Source organism: Dysidea avara, chromosome 1 (genome assembly GCF_963678975.1).
Source record: "Dysidea avara chromosome 1, odDysAvar1.4, whole genome shotgun sequence".
Classification (NCBI taxonomy): domain Eukaryota; kingdom Metazoa; phylum Porifera; class Demospongiae; order Dictyoceratida; family Dysideidae; genus Dysidea; species Dysidea avara.
Window position 1 is genome coordinate 63699574 of NC_089272.1, and position 25825 is coordinate 63725398.

At 37.5% G+C, this 25825-nt stretch overlaps 3 protein-coding genes and 1 long non-coding RNA gene across 4 annotated transcripts; 2 read left to right on the forward strand and 2 right to left on the reverse strand.

The window, feature by feature from the left end:
- Positions 1 to 1089, reverse strand: LOC136240733 (lathosterol oxidase-like). Its single transcript, XM_066031776.1, has 2 exons — positions 1043 to 1089; positions 1 to 892 (listed from the first exon to the last, which is right to left on the reverse strand). The coding sequence occupies exon 2, from the start codon at positions 881 to 883 to the stop codon at positions 50 to 52; it is 834 nt and encodes a 277-aa protein (XP_065887848.1). The 5' UTR covers positions 884 to 892; positions 1043 to 1089; the 3' UTR covers positions 1 to 49.
- A 21468-nt stretch (positions 1090 to 22557) lies between these two features.
- Positions 22558 to 23314, reverse strand: LOC136240760 (uncharacterized). Its single transcript, XR_010693960.1, has 2 exons — positions 23010 to 23314; positions 22558 to 22961 (listed from the first exon to the last, which is right to left on the reverse strand). It is a non-coding gene; the product is annotated as an uncharacterized lncRNA (long non-coding RNA).
- Positions 23315 to 23321: 7 nt separating this feature from the next.
- Positions 23322 to 25082, forward strand: LOC136240742 (beta-catenin-like protein 1). Its single transcript, XM_066031781.1, has one exon. It carries the CDS (start codon positions 23359 to 23361, stop codon positions 25027 to 25029), a length of 1671 nt encoding a protein of 556 aa, XP_065887853.1. The 5' UTR covers positions 23322 to 23358; the 3' UTR covers positions 25030 to 25082.
- On the forward strand, positions 25064 to 25779 carry LOC136240748 (uncharacterized). Its single transcript, XM_066031791.1, has 2 exons — positions 25064 to 25204; positions 25266 to 25779. The coding sequence occupies exons 1-2, from the start codon at positions 25168 to 25170 to the stop codon at positions 25598 to 25600; spliced, it is 372 nt and encodes a 123-aa protein (XP_065887863.1). The 5' UTR covers positions 25064 to 25167; the 3' UTR covers positions 25601 to 25779.
- Positions 25780 to 25825: the final 46 nt, after the last annotated feature.

Sequence of the window (25825 nt, forward strand, 5' to 3'; positions counted from 1 at the left end):
AACAGTTAGATTAATGAAAACAAACTCAGCAAAAAACATGTTTTGTACATTAATTATCTTTTACTGCAAGCAATCTCTTTACAGCATCTCCCGGACCTTCACCTTCAAAAGCACTTGGACTCTTGAATGAGCCACCAATGTGATCCCACAGAGTGAAGAATTGGCCATAATTGAAGTTATAGTATAAATGATGATCTGTGTGATGAGCTGATCCATTGATGTATGCCTTCAGTAGGTCGGGTACACAATAATTTCCATCATGAATTGACACAGCCCAAAGATTAACAAAAAGAAATAATGTAAGATACAACAGCTTGTTTAATGGAAACAGAAATGGATAGATGTGATATGGGACACCTTGCAAGAAAGTATCGATTGGATGTAAGGAATAGCTAGCAAAGGGTGTCGGTACTATCCACTTATGGTGCTGCTTGTGGACATGTTTATACACCAGTTTACTATGGAGACCACGGTGTATCCAGTATATCAAACAATCAGTAAACATCACAAATGTGAAAGTACTAAACAGAATGAATAGCCAACCATATGCACCCCCCACTCCATAGTAGAGCTTGCTATAGCCACGTACCTCCAGTAGAAACACTGCAGCTGTTGGAGTAGCCACGAAGGGGATAGACCAACAGGTATATTGTATCTCCAGCCTCACTTGATTCTTGAGAAACTTCGGGTGCTGCATCAATGACTGGTCAAAGATGAAGAAATAGTTTAAGGTCCCATAAAGGAAGTATGTCACATATGCAGTAATGGTTGTGATCAGAACTAGGCTGAGTAACTGACGGCGCCAGTCGGTTGGTTCAAAGCTGGCAGGATACAAGTATGGTGTAAGGACGAAACGATCGCACGCGTCCAGGACTAAATCCATTTTTAAAACCTGTGGACAAAGAACAGCATCCGATCATATAACAAAACCAAATTTTCCGTCCGGCAAACAATGTCATACACTTAATGGGATATAGCTAACAACAATTACGGCACAGCACTAGCGTGGCTAAATATACAGCAAGACTTCAGCACAACTCACTTTAGTAGGAGACGTAAAGTGTTTTCCGGTATAGTCACGTGGGCCAGACCTTTATTTTCACACATGGGCTAATAACCGGAATCTGGAACGGAACGGACGTCACTCTGATAACTCCACTATCAAGCACACTAGTTGTATGAAGGTAAGTTTTGGGTGAGTTCGAGGCGAGCTAGGGTTGAAGCGAGCATAGCTCGCCTCGAACTCACCAAAAACTTACCTTCATACAGACTCACAGTGAAAGCGTAGATTATCGATAATCTATCTAGTATGTCAGTGTATTTGATAAACTAGAAAGCCACGCTAGTCATAATATTTGATAAACTAGAAAGAGTACAAAGGAAAGCAGCAAGATCTGTACGTAATGATTACTCAATGTACTCTATAGTCACTAACATGTTGTTAAATAGGATGCACTGGACAACACTTCAAGTTAAAAGAGAAAACTTGAGACTGATAATTATTAATAATCTTGTTGAAATTGAAACAGGGAACTCACTTATCAAGAATAATGTATCCACCCGAGGACAGATTCAAGCAACCATTTACCAGTGTTAATTCACAGTATTGAGCAAGTTACTTTTTAAAGTAACTATAGCTAATATTATAATTACATATTACTTGCAACTGAACTATTTAGTTACAGTTACATATTACCCATAAAATAAAGTAACTATAATAATATTACTTTGTATCCACAGCCTTAAGCTGTCACGTGTGAAACTACCACCTTATCACGTGACATGATTGCGTTGTTGGTGGGGTTATTGCATAAAGTGGCCCTGTGGCCTTAGATCTTGGTGATCATGAGAACATCAGTAGAGTGTGACACAGCTACTATGCATTATTGTTGCCTCGCATAGGCTTGTGTTAAACTCCATGCCAGCATAGAGTCATAAGGGAGATCAATACTTTCTAATACAACAGTCACTATACATGTTTTTATAATAAATACTCAATAGAGCATTCGCAAATTAAGCATGACATACAGACTATGTGATATTTCTAATGTAGAATCTCGCATAGAATCCTAGCTATATACACATGCCGTAGAGCCAATATGGTTGGCCTGTTCATATTGCAGCCTGCATGTTTCATGGATCATCTGGTAGCTATAGCTACCAAGCTAGCTACAGAGCATGGTATGTAAATTGTAGAGCTTTTCTGAGTAAGGTAGTCCACAGATTATATAATCTATGGGTAGTCACAGTAGCAGTATTCAACTGAGTAAACAAGCCAGGCTGTTATTTCTTGCCATATATTAATGCAGCCATACGACTTAACTTGTGAATGCTCTATTAGAGTATTTTATTAAAACCATGTAGGTGACTGTTGTATTAGAGAGTATCGATCTCTCTTATGGTTCTATGCTGGCATGGAGTCTAACACAAGCCTATACGAAGCAACAATAATGCATAGTAGCTGTATCACACTCTACTAATGTTCTCGTGATCACCAAGATCTAAGGCTACAAGGCCGTAAAGCCACTAGGCCAAAGGCCACTTTTTGCAATAACCCTTGTTGGACAATGTGCAAATCTTAGTTATAAGTAAGAAGCTGGTGAATAAGCTTCATTCAGTAGGCTTCATTACTCCGTTGTGGCTAGGCGTTACTCAGTGAATTACTAACGAGATTAGTAACTTCTTTACTAGTAGTAATATTATTAGATTCGTCACAGTAACTATATTACTTAGGTAACGCGTTACATTTGTAAGTAAAGTAACTTGAGTTATATTACCTGTTTTTATAGTGTATTTCGTTATATTACTTAGTTACCACAAAAATAATAATAAGGTAAATGAGGGTAATTCCGGACACTCTGATAAAATCACTCTAACACTGCACTCACAACGAGTTAGGGTGCATCTGCAGTAAAAATTTCGTTTCGATACAATCAACTGCTGAGGAGTTATGAGCGAAAATTTAACAACGTGTAAAAATACAACATGCGGCTAATTCCGGACACTTTGAATAACAAACAAGTAGCGCCTTCTACAGGTTACCAATCCTCTTTAAAAGTATAGAGACTATAAAGTATCACTCATCTGTAGCTTATAAATCAAGTAGAAAGTTCATACCCTTTGGGAGGAAGCAGCAGTGCATATTTTAAAAAGTTTATGCAATTCGCGAATATTTTCTTTGTATTTCAATAGAACAGCTGCTGAAAAATCGACTGCTGCTCAGCCTGTGCTGCATGGATTCTTATGATTTTTGGTATGCAATTACCCGAGGGTATGATCTTCTTATAAATCTTTGAAAATTGAAAATATGAACTTGGGCTGTCTGGTTAGATAAACATTTTCAAAGTTTTTGAACAAAAACACTCGTGATTACGCTACAAATTCGTGTCAAACTTCGCAATGGAATAACGGATTCGCTTCAATTTTGGTTTGTAGATAGGTCATAGTACACTACATTAGCATACCAAATTATAGGCCCAGGGATTCTACCATTGTTGAGGACGATATAAGTGTCCGGAATTAGCCGCTGTCCGGAATTACCCGCACTTACCTTACATGTAACGCGTTACTCCCAACACTGTTACTTCATTTAAATATTCCTTCTACCCTGATGCAATTAAACTGTGGAATAAATTACCAGATACTATAATTAATTGTACAACATTACAAAACTTTAAAGATCTAATTAACTGTTAACAATATTTGCACACACACTACACCTTTATGTACATTAAGTTTACACTCGCTTGTCGAGTCCTGTACATTACATATAATTAATTAAGCGTATACCCATTAGTGGTGTGCGATATCAGGATTTTTATTTCGATATGTTATCGATACGATATTTGGGTAAATATCGAAATTTCGATACGATTTTCGATAATTTTTAATTGTGTGGGTGGTGCAATTGCGTGGGCGGCCGATACTTATAAATATGCTTGAAATACACTTTACACACAAACTATTGCATAAAACTAATAATAAGCCTAGGAAACTGGTAGACAAGTTTTTAAAGTGGCTAGATAGTACAGAACCAACCTTCATTTCTAGCGTGATTGCGCAATCACACACTAAATGCTGTAGATTTATCGAAATATTCTTCGATATTTCGATAATTATCGCAAAATGTTACCTTTTCGATAAATATCGAAATCTGCTAAAGCAGTATCGAAAATCGATACGATAACTATATCGACAAAATTATCGCGAAATCGATATTTTTTCGATATATCGCACATCACTAATACTCATGTATACATAGGCGGCAAAAGGGGGGGGGGGCTAGGGGGCTGAAGCCCCCCCCCCTCAGAATGATATCACACCGAAATCACCTTTCTTGGAGTGGGGCTGAAAACTGTGATAAAGATCGAGATACTCTAATAGAGCAGTCACTCTATAATAAAGTAGTCGGTGTGTAGCGAGCTATGTAAGGATTTTTATGTAGTTTATCAGCTAGAAATGGTGGTTGGTGAGGTGGAAAGCTCTTGTCAGTTGGTTATGACTTTTTTTTTTTTTTTTTTTTGGTCTCACCTTACCAAACTATAGAAATAAGTCTGGGTCAGCCCAGCCCCCCCTCATATCAACTATTTCCTCCGCCGCTGTATGTATACCTGTTTATACCCATGTGTACCTGTGTACACCAGTGTATACTCAAGTATATATAAACCAGTGCATGTGGTTACCAATGAGTATACCCCTTAGTATAATGTAAATAAAGCCTGTCCCAGTTGTACACACTTGTTGAGCAGACTAACTTCTTTGACATTAAAAATTACACTGAGCAATATACATAAAATTACAGCTGTTTTTATAGCACTACATTATGTCATTGTTTATTGTTTAATTAGTATGCAGTCTTAAGTTCTAAAACATTCTTCTCATCTTCCTCCCCTTTTTCTGACAGTTCTTCATTTTCTCAATTTAGTTTTACTATGTCCTAGCCACACTTGTGATCAGTTGGAATGCTTTCTTTACATCTGGAAACTTTCTGTAGGGAAACACATCTTGCTTCACTGCCTGGTTCAGTCACTGGTTTAACTTTGACAATGGTATCAGTAACTTCATACACTCGATATGGTCCATGGTAGGATTTATCTAGCTTGAACTTGGGTTGCTCATTGATTAATACAGTATTACCAACCTGAATTGTTACCGGATGAGTAGACTTGTCATACTGTTTTTTCTGAGATAGTTGAACCTGCTGAATATTTTTCCTAGCAATTTCACGAATAAATTTTAATTCCTTAAAGAGAACTGTGCCATAGTCTGAGTAAATAACAGGAATCTTTGGAGAAGGAGAATGGAAATTCAGTACTGACGGTAGCTTAGCATCTCTACCATATAGTAGGGAAAAAGGTGTTTCTCCTGTGGAGGAATGTACCATTGTTCAATAAGCAAACAACAATGGACCAAGTAACTTGTCCCAGTCACGCCCTTTGTTAGTTACTACCTTCGCTAGCATAGATTTCAGCGTGCGGTTGAAACATTTGATTAAGCCATCACACTGTGGGTGTCCTGGGGTGGTGGGGAGCTGTTTGATACCCAGAATAAAAGTTGTATCTTGCAAAACATCTGCAAGGAATTCTGGAGCACGATCATGAATCAAAGAGGTAGGCACAACATGTCTGTAGATTAAATCTGCTAGGCATTTAGCAACAGTTGCTGCAGTCTGGTCTGCCACTGCATATACATCTGGCCATTTTGTTAAATAGTCTTGAAAGACTAAAGCATAGTGATTCTTATCAAAACTCTCATCCATTTCTTTAAAGTCCATGCCAACAATGGCAAAAGGTTCACCAACTGGGATGTTATGCAATGCAGGGTTCTGTCTTCTCTCTTGTCCTTGTACTGTTGCACAAGTAAGACATGACTCACACTTCTTAAAAACTGAAGAACTCATACCGGGCCAATAGAAATACAATTTCAAGACGTCTTCACCCTGCAGGCACATCACTGCTTTTATAATACAACACATCATCTAAATCAAAGTACCCTTTCTTTGCTACACTTAAAATTCTTTTTTCTACTTTCCAGTCTTCTGGTAACTTTTTTTCTAAATAATCAGTGATACCAACTATCTCCTGATCCTTTGACTGCTGGTCACAAATTTGCTGAATTAACTGCTCTTCAAGATTAAATGAAACTATCAGTACTCTACCATCAAGTGACTCTTCATTCAGCATGGGTGCTAGTGAAAGTGCATCGGCAGCCTCATTTAACTTCCCTGGCTTATGTTCAAGCACGAGGTCTGATAGGAACTGAGCAATTTTTAGGTACCATCTTGACAATAATCCCTTTGATTGACTATTCATAAAAGACAAATAATCGGATACAAGGGCTTGGTGGTCTGTATATAAACTGTTGTCTTATGCCCAAGTAAATATACTTCAAAGTGATTCAAAGCAAACACAATTGCTGCCATCTCTAACTTTGTAGGAGGATATTTCTTCTCAGCATCATTGGTAACCCTACTAGCAAAAGCTACTGGATGTCGCTCATTGTCATCACCAACTTGTTCTAATACAGCTCCAAAGCCATTCTCGCAAGCATCAACCCATAGAAAAAACTCCTTGTCAAGATCTGGTGATATTAGAACTGGTGCAGATATCAGTACTTGCTTTATAGTCTGGAAGGCTTCCTCACACTGCTCATTCCATTCAAACAGACAGGTTGACCAGATTGTTTGTCTTTCTTTGTTAAAGCTGTTAAAGGTTTACTGATCATTCCCATGTTTCTGACATGCTCCCGGTAGAAATTGTCTAACCCTAGAAATCGTTTGACTTCCTTCACTGTGGATGGTCTAGAAAAATGTTTGATGGCATCAATATTTTTCTCTGTAGGACAGATGACAATACAAAGCCTAGGTACTCAACCTTGTGCTCAGCAATAGCACACTTTGAGGGCTTTACTCCGAGTCCTGCTTCCTGAAGCCTCTGCAATACTTTCTTCAAATGAGTGATGTGTTCAGAAAAGGTTTTAGAAGCAATGAGAATATCATCTAAATAAATGAATACAAAATCCCACCCAGCAAATAATTTATCCATTAATCTTTGAAACGTTTCTGGTGCGTTTGTAAGGCCAAACGGCATTCTACAATATTGAAACAAGCCACAATGACAAATGAATGTTGTCTTTGCCTTGGACATGTCTTCCATTTTGACCTGATGGTACCCACGCATCAGATCAAGGGTTGAAACATACTTTGCCTTCTGGTTCCCAATAGCATCTATCAGCTCATCCACATGAGGTAATGGATAACGATCTGGAACTGTATCCTTATTGATACTTCAATAGTCAACACAAAGTCAAGGAGTGCCATCCTTCTTTTTAACTAGTACTATTGGTGAAGCATAGGGACTATTTGCTGGTTTTACACAATTGATTTGCAACAATTTATCTAGCTCCTCCTCTAGTTACTTTCTCAAGGCATATGCAAGGCTGGGGGAAGTGTCCAGGCAGCCCAGGCAAGAGCCTGACCAATATTTTACTGTCACAGTAAATTATCCATGAACATTTACCACCATCAAGTTATTTTGATAGCTTTGCCTGACCAATAATTTGATGCTTCCCCCAGCCCTGATATGGTAATCTTCTTGGAGCTTCTCTTACAGGATTTGCACCTGCAGTGTCTATTGAATGTTCTACTACATCAGTTTCTCCTAACTCTTCATCACACAAAGTAAAAACTTGATCATGCTCTAATAAACTGTCCAGGAACTGCCTTTGTTCAGTATCAGAACATTGATCACTGATCTTGAATTCTTTCTCCAATTGATTCAATTGATCACTAACCTGACACATTCTAACCGACTGCTCTTCAGCTCTTTTGGGTGGTTCTTCCCATAGACTGTTCCACAATGGATCACCATGTTCTACTAGACTAGCCTCTTCCAACTGTCCAATGACTGTTCCTCTCTTGAACACTTGAGGTTGTGTTCCCCAATTAATCAAAGGAATTCTGCACAGAGTTTGACTTCCACAAATTCCATCAGTAAAATCACATTGTACCTCACTCATAATATTATCATCTGGAACAATAATCTGTAGACTATTGGGATCAGAGCTAGTGCTGGAATGCACTACATCAGCAATGGGTTTATATGTAGATTTCACAGTAAGTTGTGATTGTGCTGGCACAAGCTCAGTACACTCTTCAGGCATTGTAGCATCATTTGTACACAGATGATCTTGTATGAAGTTAACAGCCACTTGTTGCTGTGATTGGCCTACCACATCAATCCACACAGTGTGTCCAGGCATTAATTGCACAGTATGTTTCAAAACCATTGGAAGAACTTTTGTAGATCCGTTTGACCGCTGTGTTGTAGTTACTAACTCTTGCAATGTTGAAGAAGCCACTGGCTCAGCTAATGACTCTGTTGTGTCACTTGTGAATAGAAAAGGTAAGAGTGGTTTCACTTGTAGGTACTTCAGACAACTTTTGTGATTCCAGTAAATTTCCTGCCTGACTTAATTGCTGTAGCAAACTTTCTGTAATCACCTCAATTCCATTAGAATGAGTTATTCTAAAATCAAAGCCAACAAGGGCATTTGTACCCATAATCATTCCACAGTTCCAAACTTCTCCTTGCCAAATAGGCTTGGAAGAGTCCATCACATAGCAGGGAATTTGTAAGCTTAACCCAGTGATGTCAACGACAACATGTAACTTTACCAAAGCCTTGGCACCAAGTGGGGACCCCTCTGCTCCAATGGGCCGAGTATCAAGGGATAAATGTTGGGCCAAACAATTAGAGACACTCCAATTTTGTTTCTCTTTGATGTAGGGAAGCAATTGTTATCTGACAATACACACTTGTGAGCCTGAATCAATAAATGCTCTTGTTGGAATGCCTCCAACTATTACATCAGCCTTGTAAACTGAACCAACCACATTAGTATTACAGCATGTATATGATTTACTTACAGATAACATATGTATCCATACCTCTGACACTGACTGGCTTTCACTGTTTTCATCAACTGGCTGATTCACAAGCTGGTTGATTGTTTGCTCTCTGTCGGTTGACTGGTCACATGATTGTTGACTGCTCTGCTGTTTAATATCAGCTGACTCATCATGTAACTGTTTACTGTTATTCTGTTTACTATCAGCTGACTACCTTCTGTTACAAATTTCACTACATGACATGACCTTGCAAGATTACCCTTTTTGCCACACTTTAAAAAACCCTTAACAGTTGACATACTGGTACTGGCAGACCCTTGGCAGGACTGTGGGCAGTGGCATAGCTAGGAAAAAATTTTTACCGAGGCAAAGTTTATACATTGACCTAATTGAGAGGGTCTGACTCAACTGATTCACAAACATTTTCAAGTTTGGCATTTTCACATTGACTGGTTGGATGGAAGAAACTATTTCAGAAGACTATGAGCATTTTTCTGCATGTCATACTCCAGCTTAATTAATGCTACAGTATACCATGCTTCAGTTATTAGACTAGTTCAATTTCACTCAGCACAAAAAGCTGACTTACTCCGGAGATATTTTTAGAGGTCAGGCCATCCATGGACTGCAACGGAGGTCATATCATGCACACTATATTTTCATTGATCTGATGTGGTATTTAAGTCAGAGATTGTCTCTTTCATGTGATATTCAGCTGCATGTCAAGCTAGGAGTATGAGGGCATGCTCCCTCAAGGAAATGTTTGAAAATTTGTGCTTTGAAATGGCATGTGAAAGCTATTTTTTAGCTAATTGTAACTGCTAATGCATGATGTAATCAATTCAGTAGCTCAATGTAATGCCATGCAGTTGACTCATTGGAACTTTTAAAAAGCAATTTAAAGACAACTAACATAAATGTAAATGATTTAGACCAAGCAGTGTAATGAGAACAGTGGCTGTAATCTGTACTGAAAGCTCTATTAGAGTACATTACGATGACTGCTCTATTACAGTATTAGAGTATCTCGATTTTTTTGAAACAAATTCAAGTAGCTGAAAAGTGGTCCAGCCAATGGCGGACTTTGTCACCATGGGCTTCAGCCCTGCTTAGTACAGTCATGGATTCATTATGTGTGGTACAGTAATGCTAGTTGTAGTAAATGTTTGAGTAGAAAATTAGGGGTGCCACTGAAAACTCAGGCTGCTCAGCCTGAATTGTTGAGCATTTTTTACCGAGGCAGCTGCCTCGGTTGCCTCAATGGTAGCTACGCCACTGGTGGGTAATTTGCTTTTCCATCATACCTGTAACTAGACCTCTTAAACTTGCTTTGAAACTCTCTCCCTTCTGAATCTTTGTAATTAAATCTTCTCTCTCTTTAATTGTTTCTTCAGCCTTCAACAACTTTTGAAACAATTCCTGCAAGGAACCTTCAGTCATCTGGCCAACTTCTTTCTGTAACTTAACGGGAACCTTGTTCCACAATATGGACTCCAAATTGGCATCAGATAACCTTTGAGGTGCCATCCTCTGATAGTCTCTCATTGATTCTAAAGTCCTTGCACTGAGCCAAATTTGTCATATTGTAACTCATGACAGCGTTGATAGGCGGTTCTTGGGTCCATGTGCACTCCATATTGACCTCTAAAGACCTCAACTATCCCCTGCCATGATGCTTTGTCTTCTGTTGTAACAGTTCTTTGCCAGGTAACCTTTGCAGAACCAGACTAAAACCATGAGAACCAATGAATTCTGTCATCATCTGTCCACATGCAGTCAGTTGTGGCTTCCATGAAATCAACTAGCCAGACTTCAAAATCATTTTCACACTCTTTCCAGAGAATTTATCAAGTCGTTTGTAATTCTCTAAAACCTAGGGGACACTTGAAAGTAGGAACATTACCCTCACTTTCACTACTATCACTATGATAGTCTTCTAAAGGAACAAACTGCTGCTGTACTGACTGCTACTGTGCTAGCTGGTCAGAAGGCGGTGGCTGTTCAGCTTGCTGTGACTTTCCTCATCCAGCTTTTCCTGTAAATTCATTTTTTGTTTCTCGAACAACTGGAGTATCCTGTCTGTCTGTTTTTGCTTCCAGTAGTTCTCTCTGTAAATGATCCACCAGGGGCGTTCTTTCTCTTGTAGCAATAGTTCACTAGTATGTAGTCGCTCTTCCAGAATAAGTGTTTTTGACTCTAACTCATACAATTTCTTTGTTACAGAACCTTGACTGTGACAAATTGAACATACTGCCCATAGAGCATTACATTGTGACTGACATAGAAGAGTATATAGTTCTTCTGAAGGCTTATCAGGTTCTCTTATACATGACAGATGTTCCCAAAGCCCACACAACTCACACTGTAAAGCTTGGTCTACGTTATTAACAATATATTCCTACAACTAGCACAGGGAGCTTGGGCCATGACTGAAAAGTCTAAAGTTATGACACTGACTAGCTTCTACCTGTACAACAAATTCTACCACTGGCTATGATGACACACACTCTAAACTAGTCTTAGGAAACTAAACCACTGTAAACTGCTCTTAAACTGAAGTGTTCCAGTCTTCTTGAAGAGACTTGACAAGTTTCTAGTTTACCTTCTTCCTTCAGTATACTCTGGAATTTCTAGTTCACCTTCTTCCTTCAGTATACTCAGGCTCTTCTAGCTCAGTGAATGTCTCAGTATCTCGGTAGGGCCTCCAAAAGTTGTGAAGCCTGTCCCAGTTGTACACACTTGTTGAGCAGACTAACTTCTTTGACATTAAAAATTACACTGAGCAATGTACATAAAATTACAGCTGTTTTTATAGCACTACATTATGTCATTATTGTTTAATTAGTATGCAGTCTGGTAAGTTCTAGAACATTCTTCTCATAAAGTAGCTATGTATGATCTTTGGTCTGGTGTCCTGGCCCCTGTCATATCAATGCAGCACTGCAGTATACATATATGCATGTATACTTGTATATCCTGGATACATGGAAGTATTCAAGGGCACTGGGTCCACTACTGATTCAAAAATATATTTTGTAGAGAATATGAGTGAACTCGCAACCTTGTTTCAACATGAATAAAATTTGAAGATAATTTCCTGAGGAGTGTTAACTATACAATGTGAGAGGAAGAGGTTCAAAGTTTAATCATATATATTTTTGTATCCTGCAATAAAATCAGTGGTGGATCCAACGGGGGCACGTCTATCCCATGCATGGGAACATTTAGCCTGCTAAGAATATTTTGTAAATGAAATGCACATGGTCTTGTCTATGCCCTTCTTTAGGCTATTAATATATAGTTAGGTATAGGCCTGAGTCAAATATGCCAGCATAATGCTGGCATATTAGGTGGATATTTCATACTGTAGAGCTTAAAATAGATTGATACTCCCTAATAGAGCAGTCAGTGGAAACTGTAATAAAGCACTTAAATGCATTGTACATAGCTCCTTAGATCAATACTCTCTAATAGAACAGTCACTTTGTACTGAAATACTCTAATAGAGCATTCACTGATTAAAATGTTCCAAGATATTTGTAACAAATGTTGCTACCTTAAGAGCATAATGCAAGCATAATAGGAACACTGAAAGAGCATAATGGATGAAAATTTTGGGAAATTCCTGGAAGTATTTTAGACAAAATTTTGAGCATATTACTCAGGCCTAGTTAGGTAACTGGACTATTCATGACTCACTTATCCACAACTCTTAGTCCACTTAGAAAGCAGTATGATTAAGATATTTGTGTGCATAAACAGTCCTGAAACATATGACATAGCTTTAGCTTCTGGGGGGCACAGCCCCCCAGATCTCCTGCTCCATGATTCATATGCCTACTACCCTTTCCAAACCCTGGATCCGCCCCTGAAATTAGACGTACATGGTTGATGTGATCATTACTTAGCAAACCTATATAGTAGTCTAGATCTTTTGTCATACTGCAACTTTACTTTTTGAATTTGGCCTTTAATTCTCAATTTGGTAAGTAGTCAGTTCAATTAGAGAGCAGGAAAACTGTAGATTTGCACAGTGACTATACCACTATACCAAGAACTTACAGTACTTAACCAATAATTTATAAGTGGAGCAGTCTATGGAGTTGTGATTTGTTCACTATGAATTGGCAAATCCATCATGTACTGTATGGTTTTTAATCTAAAACAAATAGGGAAAGTTTTGTAGTTTTTGTGATTTCAAAACAAACTGCAAAAATTTCCTCATTGAACTGAAATAATTTTATTATGTGTTATTCACAATTTTACAATGAAAGTTTTAATAGTCTTGGTAAGCCTTAACCGCACTTCACCTGGCAAAACTTTCCCTGTTTATGGTAAATCAACCATGCTACAAGCAAGAATGTTATAAGCTTAGACAAAGTCACAACGTAAAATACTCAGGGATGGTACTCAAATACTCAGAAATTAAGCAAAGATATTCTTACCTTCCCCAAACAGGTTATATAAATTTTGCTGTTTACTGCTAAAATATGCATAAGATTATTTTGTAGCATGCATTGTACCCAATATATTGATTGTAAAGATAGAAGTATATACATACTGCTGTCAGGTCAATAAACACACATTCTAGGTACTAGTGGATATTGCCGAATGAACTGCATCAGACACTGACAGAAATACAATTCCAAGTATCTCAACTTAGCATACAAACACACATTTCCTGCAAAATGTTTCAGTACCAGGCCAGCCTTCTTGACTAGTAAAGTCCTAACTATATATAGTTGCCATATTTGTAATTCGTTACCATCCATGGTTCTAACGTAAAATTGTAGATGGATTTTTGTAACCACTACCTTTATTTTTAAATACAAATTTGGAGTATTAAGTATTTTAAATTGGATTTATTTGTACTTATATTTAAATACTTTCTCAAAGTATTCAATTACACCACAAAGTAAGATATAAAATTAAATTATTCTTTTGATCACTAAGAATATAATATGACATCATTATTTTTTTAATGAGATCATTTAATCTCATAACTTTTTAAAAGCCAGCAATACTGTCCCTTTAAGTTAAAAGCTAACGGTGACACCTCATTAGCAGAATTACATCTGCATAGATAATTATAACTAAGTGGTTGACTCGGTTGTCAATTATTCAATGCCAAACTACACAAAAGTATTTGACAAGTATTTGTATTTATAAGTACATGTAATTACTGTTCTGATGTAAATATTAGTACTATCATACAGTACTGTATAGTAGGAACCACAAAGTTGTGTGGGTATGTCCCATGATAAAACATCACCCAAAAACTGGCCTTATACTTTTTTCCTGACAATGATGAGGCTGTATTGGTTAGGTAAAACTTAGCCCAACAAGCCTTCAGATCGACCCAAAATGCTTTCAAAAAGTTGCTACAGATATTGTTTCCAAAAATTATTAAATGGAATTTTCTACTGACTGACTGAGTAACTGACTGACTGATGTCTTCGACAAGTGTGACTCAATAACAGCTAACTTAAGGCTACGGGTTTGGTTTTTCACTGTTCGATATCACTTCAGCCCGAGAGGTGCCTTTTGGCATACCGCAGTATATACAATGCATTCTTCATGGACTTACCAGTGTCCTCCTTTGTGTTACATTCATCTTTGCTGACAGCAAAAGGTGTCTAACTATTTAGCGGTAGCGCATGATGGCTTCCCTTCGTTATGGAAATCATCTATATTTTTCATAGTGACTACTTTGATTGCAGAGGTGCATTTTGAACAGTTCTTGAATTGTACTGTTGTGTAATGGATTGAACATAGCTGACAACAAAGTGTAATGGATACTTCAGACAATAATTGGTAGCTGGGGTGTGCAGCGCCATTTCTTTCTTTTGATGTGGTATGCATGGGTTCACCAGTCATAATAATTTTATTTCACAAGAAGTTAACAAGTACACAAAACTAGAGTAGGGACCATAGCACATCAATAAAAAGTACTGAAACAAGCTGTAGTAGTGTACAATACTAAATCACAGTAAAATAATAAGAAGTGTTATATCCCTACTGTAAATTTCCGTTATGGTATCTTGGAGCACAGTAGGGATATAACACTTCTTATTGTTTTACTGTGATTTAATATTGTGCAGTACTCCAGCTTGTTTCAGTACTTTTTATCAATGTGCTATATGGTCCCTACTCTAGTTGAAATTCCAATTTTTTTTGTACTTGTTCAATGTATTTGACCCCTAACCTATAGTGTATGACATTGTGTAGACATCCACTGATCAAACACAATTCACATAAGTAGCTACTCAGAGGAGGTACAACACACTCATGTGAGCACATAGGATTTGTACAGAGCAATTAAAAATCAACTTTAGGAGGGTTTCATTAAAAACTTAGTGCCAAATTAAGCTTTTCTGATGCGTAATTTAATGAACCCCACTGAACCCCGCCTGCTTGATATTAATATACAGGGTGATTATAGATGTCATCATGTGATGAAGAGCTCACCATAGGGCAAACGGCAACAGTAGAAGAGAATTGCACTAATCCCATAAAGCCATATTAAGCTTAGAAGTAAAAATATGCAATTAACATAAATTCTTTTTGATAGCTCTTAAAGTCTCCTCTGCAGGTAGCCATACTTACGGTCCAACAATTCCAGCTACTGTGATATTGTGTATAAGCCACAGTCACAATTTTGCGTATACTGATTATAATTATTAAGTACAATCAATTGATTCACAGAGTAGGCTTTCTTAAAACGTGTCAGATTCAATCTCAGAGTGTTGAATACATAAAAGTTTTCCGGGTTAAAAATTGCAAACACAATATTAAAATGCTCTGAGATTCAGTATCAGATGCATGGTTTAATAATATTTAGAAAAAATACTAGGGTATGCATATACAACTTTCAAATATTCCTACATACTGATGGACTATTCAACTTCACACAGCCTAAGTTTACCCAGTTTCTTAGTTTTCTAAATAGCACACTCAACTCTCAAAATTGTCCTCAAATTTAATCTCAGAATGAAGTGTAATTATAAAAATTTCTAAGCCAAATTATCATATGCAAAGCCAGCACAAATACCAGAAAGAGTTTAAAAATTCCTTGTTTTAAAAATGGCCTTTTAGCTATACAAATACCCTAAATATATTCAATCTCAATAGCCTAAGGTTAGATTTTTTTCCTACCCAACCAGATACTTCATGCTAGTGCCTTGTGGTATCATGTAATTACAGCCAACACACTGTCTGCACTACCAATAGAATTACACATGATGCACATGGTTGTCCAAAGGAAAAATTGCACTTATAATGTGACTGTACGGCATTAAAATGTACATGTGATTATAACATAATTGTGACCGGACCTGTGATAACAGGGCATGTGGGCACAAACCACATAACAGGTCATAATTCAAGACTGGAATAGAATATTTGCATTCTGAAACTTGTAGTATAATTATAGCCAAGTAAATGTTCAATATGGACCAAAAATTGCATGCATGGCAATAGCATAATGCCACAACAAGATACATATGAGTCATGAAAATTTTGTTTATGCGCCCACACCCTGTTTTTGCAGACTTTGTCACAATTTATGTTCTCCTCCATGACATTCGTCACTGATGTTGCTCAAAAAATGTATGCAGCTGCTTGAGTATTTCATAATTATGTTGGTGGCAATAATAGGCACCAGCCAATGTCTCCATAGTAGTCAAAGTAATTATTCCATACCATAGATTCTTATGTGATTGTAAAAATGTACTTAACATACTTTAATAGGGTAGCAAGGACACTTTTAACATGACTGTTTTAATAGAGTATTTCAAGAACACTTTTAACATGACTGTTTTATTAGAGTATTTCAAGGACACTTTTAACATGACTGTTTTATTAGAGTATTTCAATGAGATATTTCACAAAACAGTCAAATTGATAAATTATTCCCAGACTATATACAATATTTCACTTTTAAACAGTTGCTCACAAATGTAATAGGTCACATTTTAAGTTTGCGTGCATGCACTATAGCATAGCACAATGGACAAATTGTAAGGGCTGCATGGTGTAACTGGACTTAACTACTAGATTCATGTAAGTTAGTTCAACATCCCTTACAACCATGTACTAACTTTTTACCACATGGTGTTCTCAATACCTTTCTCACATATCATAGAGGTACATAAAAACGATTGTAAACTAGCTTAGTGGTGTATTTAACATTACATTATATTGTGCTAATTTAGTTTTTCACAAATATATGTAGCCTTACCTGCCTGTTAGATAGTGTGTGCATTGGGAAAGCATTTCAGTGTTTCTCACTGTACTCTTGCTGCTATTTACAAGTTTTATTATCAAAGAACCAAATGAAGTGAGTGAACTGCTGAAAGGCTAGACAATGCTACATCATTTTTACATATGTTACATAATGTAATTGCATAGGTAAAACTGACTGAATTTTATGTCAATGCATACTATTTTACAAATCAGGATTAGAAAAGATAGAGAGATGCATCAGTAGTGCTAACAGTGCATACCGTAATGTTGCTAGCAGTAAACAAATTATTGTTGATAATAAACTACACTGAGATTTTAGTGCAAGTTTATGTCTCATGATGAATGGTAAAACACTTCTGTGGTTAAATTTGGTTATAAAAAGCTGAGTCCAGTTCAGTGAATGGATATATACACCCTAATAAGCTGATACCTAATTGTCAAAAGCTTTTGAAAGTAATAAATCGTTTACTTATGGCCAATCTCATCTACAAAGTTAACTTTGTAAGCGTTTGAAAGTTGACAATCTGTGCTGGTACAAGAGCAAAGTTTTTTTGTGACAAGCAGTGCAGAACTAAAGTACTTTGGTAATTTCTTAGCCTCTCCAGCAGTAGCTACTTCTAAAGTGCAGTTCTCTGGGCACAACAACTAAGGAAGGAGGGATGCTATACATTCTCAAGGATTGCAGAGTATATGCCACAGATAAAAGGACTCAGTAGGTGCAGTCGTGAATGTCACTAAGCATTTGCAGTGACATTCGCTGTTTACCACAGTAGTCTTCACAGTGATATGACTGCAAGGTATTCCACTTTCCAGAAATAAGTTTTCTGTAGCTACAAATATCCCGTAGCTGCCAATGTGGAAGATGCCTACCATGTAAGCCAGATGACTGAGCTATTTATAGATTATATGAACCATAAATGAGATGACTTTTTACAAACACTAAATGTTCAATAATATTATTTTACTCTACATGAGGTGTCTCACAGTCCTTATATTATTTCATACACTCAACAGGGGGCTTGACCTCTCCCATTGGAGTTGAGGGGTTCTTAGCACCAACAACATGCAGACTAGGAGCTCACATCTTATTTAAAGCATGAAGAACAATTGATGGGAAATTAAAGAACAGCTAGGTAGAAATTACAAAACTATTGGGTACATCATGTAGTAAATGCTTTAATTTCATTGAAATACTCTAATAGAACAGTCACATGCATACACTTAAATTTCACCAAGCCATTATGCTGTGTTAGGGGTACTATAGTAACTAAAGTGCAAGCTCTTGTACTTTATTCACAAGTCGAGTATAAGTTGTCAGGTACATGCAGTAGGAAAAACTGTTTTTGCAGATGTGTGTGGTTGTCACATATTAATTATTTTTACTGAAGTTTTTTTTCTATAATATTGAGTATTTAATTTAATTCCTTGGATTTTAAACATGAACGCTGAAAACACACAACCAGACAGGTGAAAACTTATCTTCTAGATTAACAGATATATTTAAATTTACTATCTTCTTGCTCTCTCAAGTCTCCTCTGTCCCTTTACTTAAACACTGTTCCTGCACATGTAATCATATTCCAACTGTACATGTTATGGAAAGCATATTAGCCAGTCAATTGTGCTTATTACAGTACAGCAATGCTAGCAGTGGAGCTAGCTCTGCATGCTAAGACAGTCACAAAGGGGGATTTTCAATTTATTAAGAGATTGCCCACAAGTGCAGGTATTTCTCTCAAGTATTAATGTCAGTAAACAGTTACGGTGTAAGGCCATGGAACACGAGCAGCCTGCTACAGTATAATTATCTGAATGCAGTCTACCAACTCAATGGAAGCACGCATATGTCACACCAGTTCACAAAAAGGAGACAAAAATAGGTCCCAAAACTACTGTCCGATATCACTAACTTCAGTATCTAGAAACAACCAACATATTGAAAGAAAATCAAATTAGATCATCACTCCTGTGAGTCACACTTACAACTGCTCGTGACTGTCAGTGATATAGCCAAGGTAATGAACAATAAACTACAAGTAGAACTGGCAGTACTAGATGGCTTTCGACAAGGTTGCACATGTATGACTTCTACACAAACTGGGAGTTTACTAGAATGGTTTCCACATACACAAAGCCACTATTCCAGATCTTGTGAAATAACATCTGGTGTCCCACAAGGCGGACCTGCCCTTTTCCTGGTATACCAGTATATACTGTAAATGACATAACTTAACTACAATACAGTGAGTTGTACTGTTGGCATACAATAATTTTCAGACCCATGCATGATACCTCCCCAAGTAATCAGGATGACTTGACTATACTCTTATAAAATTAATAGGCAAATGAATAGCAGATTAATAATCAGTAGAAAAGGTTAAATATCTTTGGAGTATGTATATTAAACAATAAAATGATATTATCTGCAATAAAATTAATAATTTTTGGTTTTCTAAAACAAAATTTACATACCTGTCATAAACGCTTCAAAGAATATGCCTACAAACAATTCCTGCTACTATCTATATTGAATAATTTATTGTTGTGCCATCTGGGAGATCTACACCACCAAAATTGCATCTCTAAACTCAGCTTATTTTACCTTAAAGAAATGGACACCACCATGATGGTATGTTAAATGAACTACTAAACTGGTAATCTCTTCAAGAGTGTAGAAAGCAAGCATGCCTTATCCTATACAAGATAGTTACTACTTGTACCAGACCGCTGCCTGCCATCATTAAATTAAACTGCTACCCGAACCCATCATGATCAAAGATTTATCATTATACAGTATTCAGTAAACACTTGACCTCTACCAAGAACTATTCCCAATGGACAGTCTATGTATACCTAATATTCAAAACTGATCATGAAACATTCAAACAGGTAACAATTCCCACCGGCTTTGTAATTGTAACTACTTGGTTAGCTAGTTATAATATTATTGTAATTGTTTATTAGCATTAAAACCCAGTTGGGTGATTGCTAATAATAAATAAGTAAATAAATAAATCTAATGGAATATGACATAGTCTTTGTACAGGTATGTTCTATAGACTGATCATGAGATACTGTTGCTCCCTATATTTGCTTAGCTACATATGTATATTAAGAACTAACCGACAGCACCAACAACTCCTGCATTCTATACACCAATGACCGAGCCAATGACTTAATAGAGTAAAAAGTGAGAAACAATTATAGGAATGTATACATATGTAACAGCTTCAGGAAATAAGCAATTGCTTAGAAATGTATTATGAAGACCATAACAAGGTGAATGTTTTCCCTGGGATTGTCCCAGTTGTGTACATTATGTAATTATGAATGACAATCAAAATTATGGTTTTGACCACATCAATAGTCAGCAAATAACTATACAACATGTGATAAGCTAATGTAGAACAATCATTCTATCACATCATCATAATTATTATCATTAGTGTAATATATGATGGTTCCTCTTGTAAGATTAGGTTTTGTGATACACATGGCTTATGTACCATCACAACAGCCACTGCGTGTTATATGGTTTGACCATATTAATAGTCAGCAAATAATGGATATGAGACAATTAATGTAGAACAATCATTGTATCACATCATATCCCTGCAAATTTATATCCCACATGTCACTAAATGTTTCCCCTTATGGTATGAGATGTGGGATATAATATTTTTGCTTGTGAAGTACAGTACATAGAATCAATAATATATATAATTCTGTGACTGTTCATTAACTTTTCCTTTCATTCTTGTAATTATTTGCTGACTATTCAATCATTAATGTACAATACTGACCACAAGTTGTGATAGTAGTGAATAATGATGTAATGTATACAATTGGGGGTAATCCCAGGGAAACCATGTACCTATTATTGTTATGATATTGGTATAAGATTACCATGCACATGCAAGGATCATGGTGTCAACTCAGCAACACAGCCATGCACCATTACCCTATACATACTGTGTTGTTTGCACTGACTGGATAATTACATATGTAGGTTTCCTCTAGCTAGGTTACCTCAAGTGTCCACATCAGTGTAGTATGGACACCTTGAGACCAACCAATAGTGTTCTGATTGTAATAAATATCAAGCCTGAAGGTGTCCTGATTATCCAGATCATTTCAGTGGGACTAAGTGTCACTTTCAGGAGCTCCTGTACTTTCCATCAAAAGTATTCTATATCAGTATTAAACATGTGATCATCTAGATAAGACAGCTGCGGTCTAGCACAACTCAGAGAAAACCAAATTAAAAGTTAACATGTTTGTGTATGTGTAGGTGTGTGCGTGTATTACAAAGGTGTACACTAAACAGCTACCAGAATTTGTGATATTGTATTATCTTATCAGACTGGCGATACATATAGATCACTAATTCCATTCCAATAATACTGTTACATTTGTTGTTGAAAATCAATGACAAATTATTAGATTTTGCATGTCATTGTGTAGTTAAAAGTAAAAGGTGAACAAAATTATGAAACGATATATGCACTGGGAACACATTTAGTCCACCTTAACTTCTTCTTTTTTGCGGTAAACAGCACAAAATATAAATAAAGGTATGTGGTCTTGATGAAACAGTACTAGCTTGTTTACAGCCACTGCTACAAGTGAACAGTAGTTTGATGTATTGGCTATAATGCTCAGAGTTAATAGTGAAATTTTACTAATAAAATTTATTGTGATCATTAAATCTGTGTGGGTCGGTCAGGCCCAAGAAACACGCTATGATATACTAATTAAGTTGACATGGCCTAATGTTGAAGTCATGATATGCACCATAGCTATGTTTGGGAGTTGGAACATACTTTACATGGTCACTATAACAAGGTGGTCTTATTAATGAGGCCATGAAGTACACCTTTGCTGTATTTGGGACCTACCTGACATGGTCACTATAATGAGGTGGTCTTATTGATGAGGTCATGTACTAAACCTTAGTTATGTATGTTTGGGACCTGCAGTCAAGTGGTCTTATCATTACTCTTATTATTGAGGTGGCCACTAAATGACGCTTCATTACAATACTCAGTAGGCTGTAGTAGTCAAAGAACATGCTAGTACCAAAATGATTCATTTAATTTTACAACCTGGAAAAAATGAGTATCACCATCTACAGGAGGAAGACTATATGTAGACAACAGTTGAATTATGGACACTTGACTCGTAACAGTCAGTCATTGCGTCAACACATTCTTTCCCATGTTAAATTACTCAACTGAATTAGACAACCAAATAAAAATTTAGTCAGGCTAGGCCTCTATTACATATCACCCCCCAGTCCAGCATGTTGTAGGATTTGGCATTCATAATTGATAGCTCATTCCAAATGGATGACCTTTCCATAGTAACTTGTGATACTTATCAATAGATGTGAGCTTGTGACAGCACATGATTTATAGTTTTATTTATTTATTTATTTGTAGTATTTATACAGGGAAAACAGCATCAGCCGAAGAGGCTGTTTTTCAGCTGTGCCCTGTGAAATTACATGCAATCAAACAACACAAAATAGTACAGCACACAAAACAAAAATAAATTTACAAAGAACAAAATAATGATTTAAACTGTCTGACAGAGGTGGCATTGTACAACATAGCAGATAGACAGTTCCATATCAAAAGGTTCCCCGATAGTTGTTGGAAGCTATGTGCATAGTCTTGCATGCCAAATAAATCACCTGGTCACTGTTGCACTTTGTCGGAATGTTGGCTGAGCCAATCGGATCGCTTCAGACTCCTGATTTTTCTAGTAGAGCTCTTAAAAGTGTTGGAAAAGGAAGGAATATGGATAGCTACGGGTTTGAAATGGAAGAATAGTCGAGGAAAACCTTCAACAATACCTTGTATCACCAAGACATTACCACACTACGATCGGTAGCTGGCACGATTATTACTTCATCCTTAGTGCAAAACTCAATACAAAGGGACACAAATACAAACAAAATAGCGTACAATGTCAATGCAACACTGTTTTATGACCTACAACACGCGGGACTCTTCTTTTCCCTGGCGCATCCATTTAACTTGGCAACCTTTTGTTTCCTCTATTACATTTCCAATTGAATTTTCAACTTCGTTTCCACTCGAAACCGCTCGGAAAGGAAGAAGAAAAGTTGCATTACCGACTCACGTGTATATACGGGAATAAACAATAGGTGAATAATCGATTGTGGGTTTATATTCACCATTATGAATGTGGATGATTTATTAGCGTATAAACCAACCAGAGGAACAAAGCGGCCACGGGAACAGTCATCTAAAGATACTACAGCAACAAAGAAACTCAGCAGTGATGAAGCGACAGCTAATACAGACACAGCGATGAGTGAACTTTCGAACGCCCAAAAATTAGAGCTACTTCTGCAAGATGACGCTGAGGATGAAATAGCCGAAGTGCTGGATGTTACGGGAGTGAAGAAGATGCTACTAAACTTCGAGAAGAAGGTATTCAAGAACCAGGAACTGAGGATAAAGCACGCGGACGCACCAGAGAAGTTTATGGAGTCTGAAGTAGACCTACACGAAGAGATTGAAAAGCTGCACGTGCTAGCCACAGTACCAGAGCTGTACCCCACCCTAGTTGACATGAACTGTCTGCACACCACAATTGGGTTACTGAATCATGAGAACTCTGACATTGTGATAGCTGTGGTCAGTTTGCTACAAGAATTAACTGATATAGATCAACTGGAAGAGAGTGAAGAAGGAGCAGAGTCTTTAATGGCTGCCCTGCTGGAACAGCAGATAGTGGCACTACTGGTACAGGTGCTCGAGAAGCTTGACGAAAAGGTGCGTGAGGAAGCAGAAGGTGTTCATAATGTCCTTGCAATTGTTGAGAACATGTGTGAGTTTAAGGATGACCAGGTATGTCAGGCGGCTGGGAGCCAGGGGTTGCTACAATGGTTGTTGAAGCGTCTAAAAGTAAGACAGTTTGACCCTAACAAGTTGTACTGCAGTGAAATATTATCCATCTTGGTACAAGGGAATTCTGGCAATCAGGAACTAGTTGGTAGCATGGATGGGATTGATACATTGTTGCAGTGTTTGGCATACTACAAGCGTCGTGATCCTTCGACCCCAGAAGAATTAGAACTGATGGAAAATCTGTTCAATTGCTTGTGCTCCACTCTTGTGTGTGTAGCCAATCGGGTTAAGTTTCTCAAAGGGGAGGGGCTACAGTTGATGATTCTTATGATGAAGGAGAAAAAGTTATTATCAAAGAGCAGCTCATTGAAAGTGCTAGACCACGCTATGTGTACCACCGAGGGGACAGATAACTGTATGAAGTTTGTTGAGGTGTATGGCCTACGTACTTTGTTCCCACAATTCATGAAGACTCCTAAGACAAAGAAACATGGTGGATTATCCGAACAAGAGCATGAGGAGCATGTTTGTGGAATAGTTGCCTCCTTGTTCAAGAATGTCCAGGGGCCCCTGAGGGATCGAGTGATTAACAAGTTTTTGGAGATTGATCATGAAAAAGTTGACCGGCTGATTGAGCTTCACTTCAAATACCTTCAGCGTGTCCGTGAAGCTGATGACGCTTTTAGAAGAGATAACCCTATGCTTGAAGATGACGACATCATTGATGATGTTGAAGATGAGAAATATTTAAGGAGGTTAGATGCTGGACTATACACACTGCAGCTTGTAGATTACATTGTCATGGAGTTACATGTCTGTGGACTAGCATCAATCAAGTCACGACTGGGTACACTACTTAATCGTCATGGAGACTCCATGAAGACAGTGAAGACGATCATGTCAGAGTATGTGGAGAGACTTGGTACTGGAGACCCTGTTAACAATGACATTGAGAAAGAGAAGAGGCGTTTAACCTCTCTCATTGACGAGCTGTAGCTTTTTTTTATTACATGACTTAGTGTATTTAGTATGACGTCAGGTACTCTTAATTACGTATTAAATCGCGCGTATATAAATTTACTGCGAACTGCAGACTGCTCAGAGCTTCGGCTGAAGCAACTTGAACAAGGCGTAATGGAGAGGCGCAATGACATTTTGATACCTCAGTGTGGTAAGCAACTAAACGCGCTAGAGTTTTATAGTACTTTACTGGTTGCTTTGTTTCTTTGTAGCTGACGAGCGACCACAACTCAGATACATCAACAGATATGTGAAGAGAGATATCTGTTCGGCTTGTGTTGAGGACAGAGACCTGTGGCACACCCTGGGAATAGAATTAATGGGAGAAGATGCGATACCGCGACTAAATGTGATCAAAATTGATGAGCAAAGCACTCCTGGACGATGCGGAGCTATGTTCAACGCCTGGTCACAAAGAAATCCTGATGCTAGCTGGCAAAAGTTAATAGAGGCCTTGAGGAACGTTGGATTAAACGATGTAGCTGTTAAATTGGAAAGGGCATTGGAAAATCATAGCCTGGAGGAAGGGCTGCGGTCTCTCCGATAAGCCGCCGGCTGAATGGATCAATTAATACACCGGCTCCAGTTCGACTCCCAACCATGATGACTATACTGACATAACTGCCGTGCATAGTTTAACGTATAACATGTCTGTATATGTGCTGCCAAAGATGATGTACCTTATATGTAATATCAAATTGATTATTATTTTTGTGTATTAGCTAACTACAAAGCCAACTAATTAGCTAACTCTGCGCATGCTACACCATGT

Bases quoted from the DNA above. Each gene is read 5' to 3' on its own strand.
- LOC136240748 (XM_066031791.1), top strand. From the start codon at position 25,168: ATGGAGAGGCGCAATGACATTTTGATACCTCAGTGTG. The intron at 25,205-25,265 runs GTAAGCAACTAA...GTTTCTTTGTAG, and splicing joins CATTTTGATACCTCAGTGTG to CTGACGAGCGACCACAACTC.
- LOC136240733 (XM_066031776.1), bottom strand. From the start codon at position 883: ATGGATTTAGTCCTGGACGCGTGCGATCGTTTCGTCCTTACACCATAC.
- LOC136240742 (XM_066031781.1), top strand. From the start codon at position 23,359: ATGAATGTGGATGATTTATTAGCGTATAAACCAACCAGAGGAACAAAG.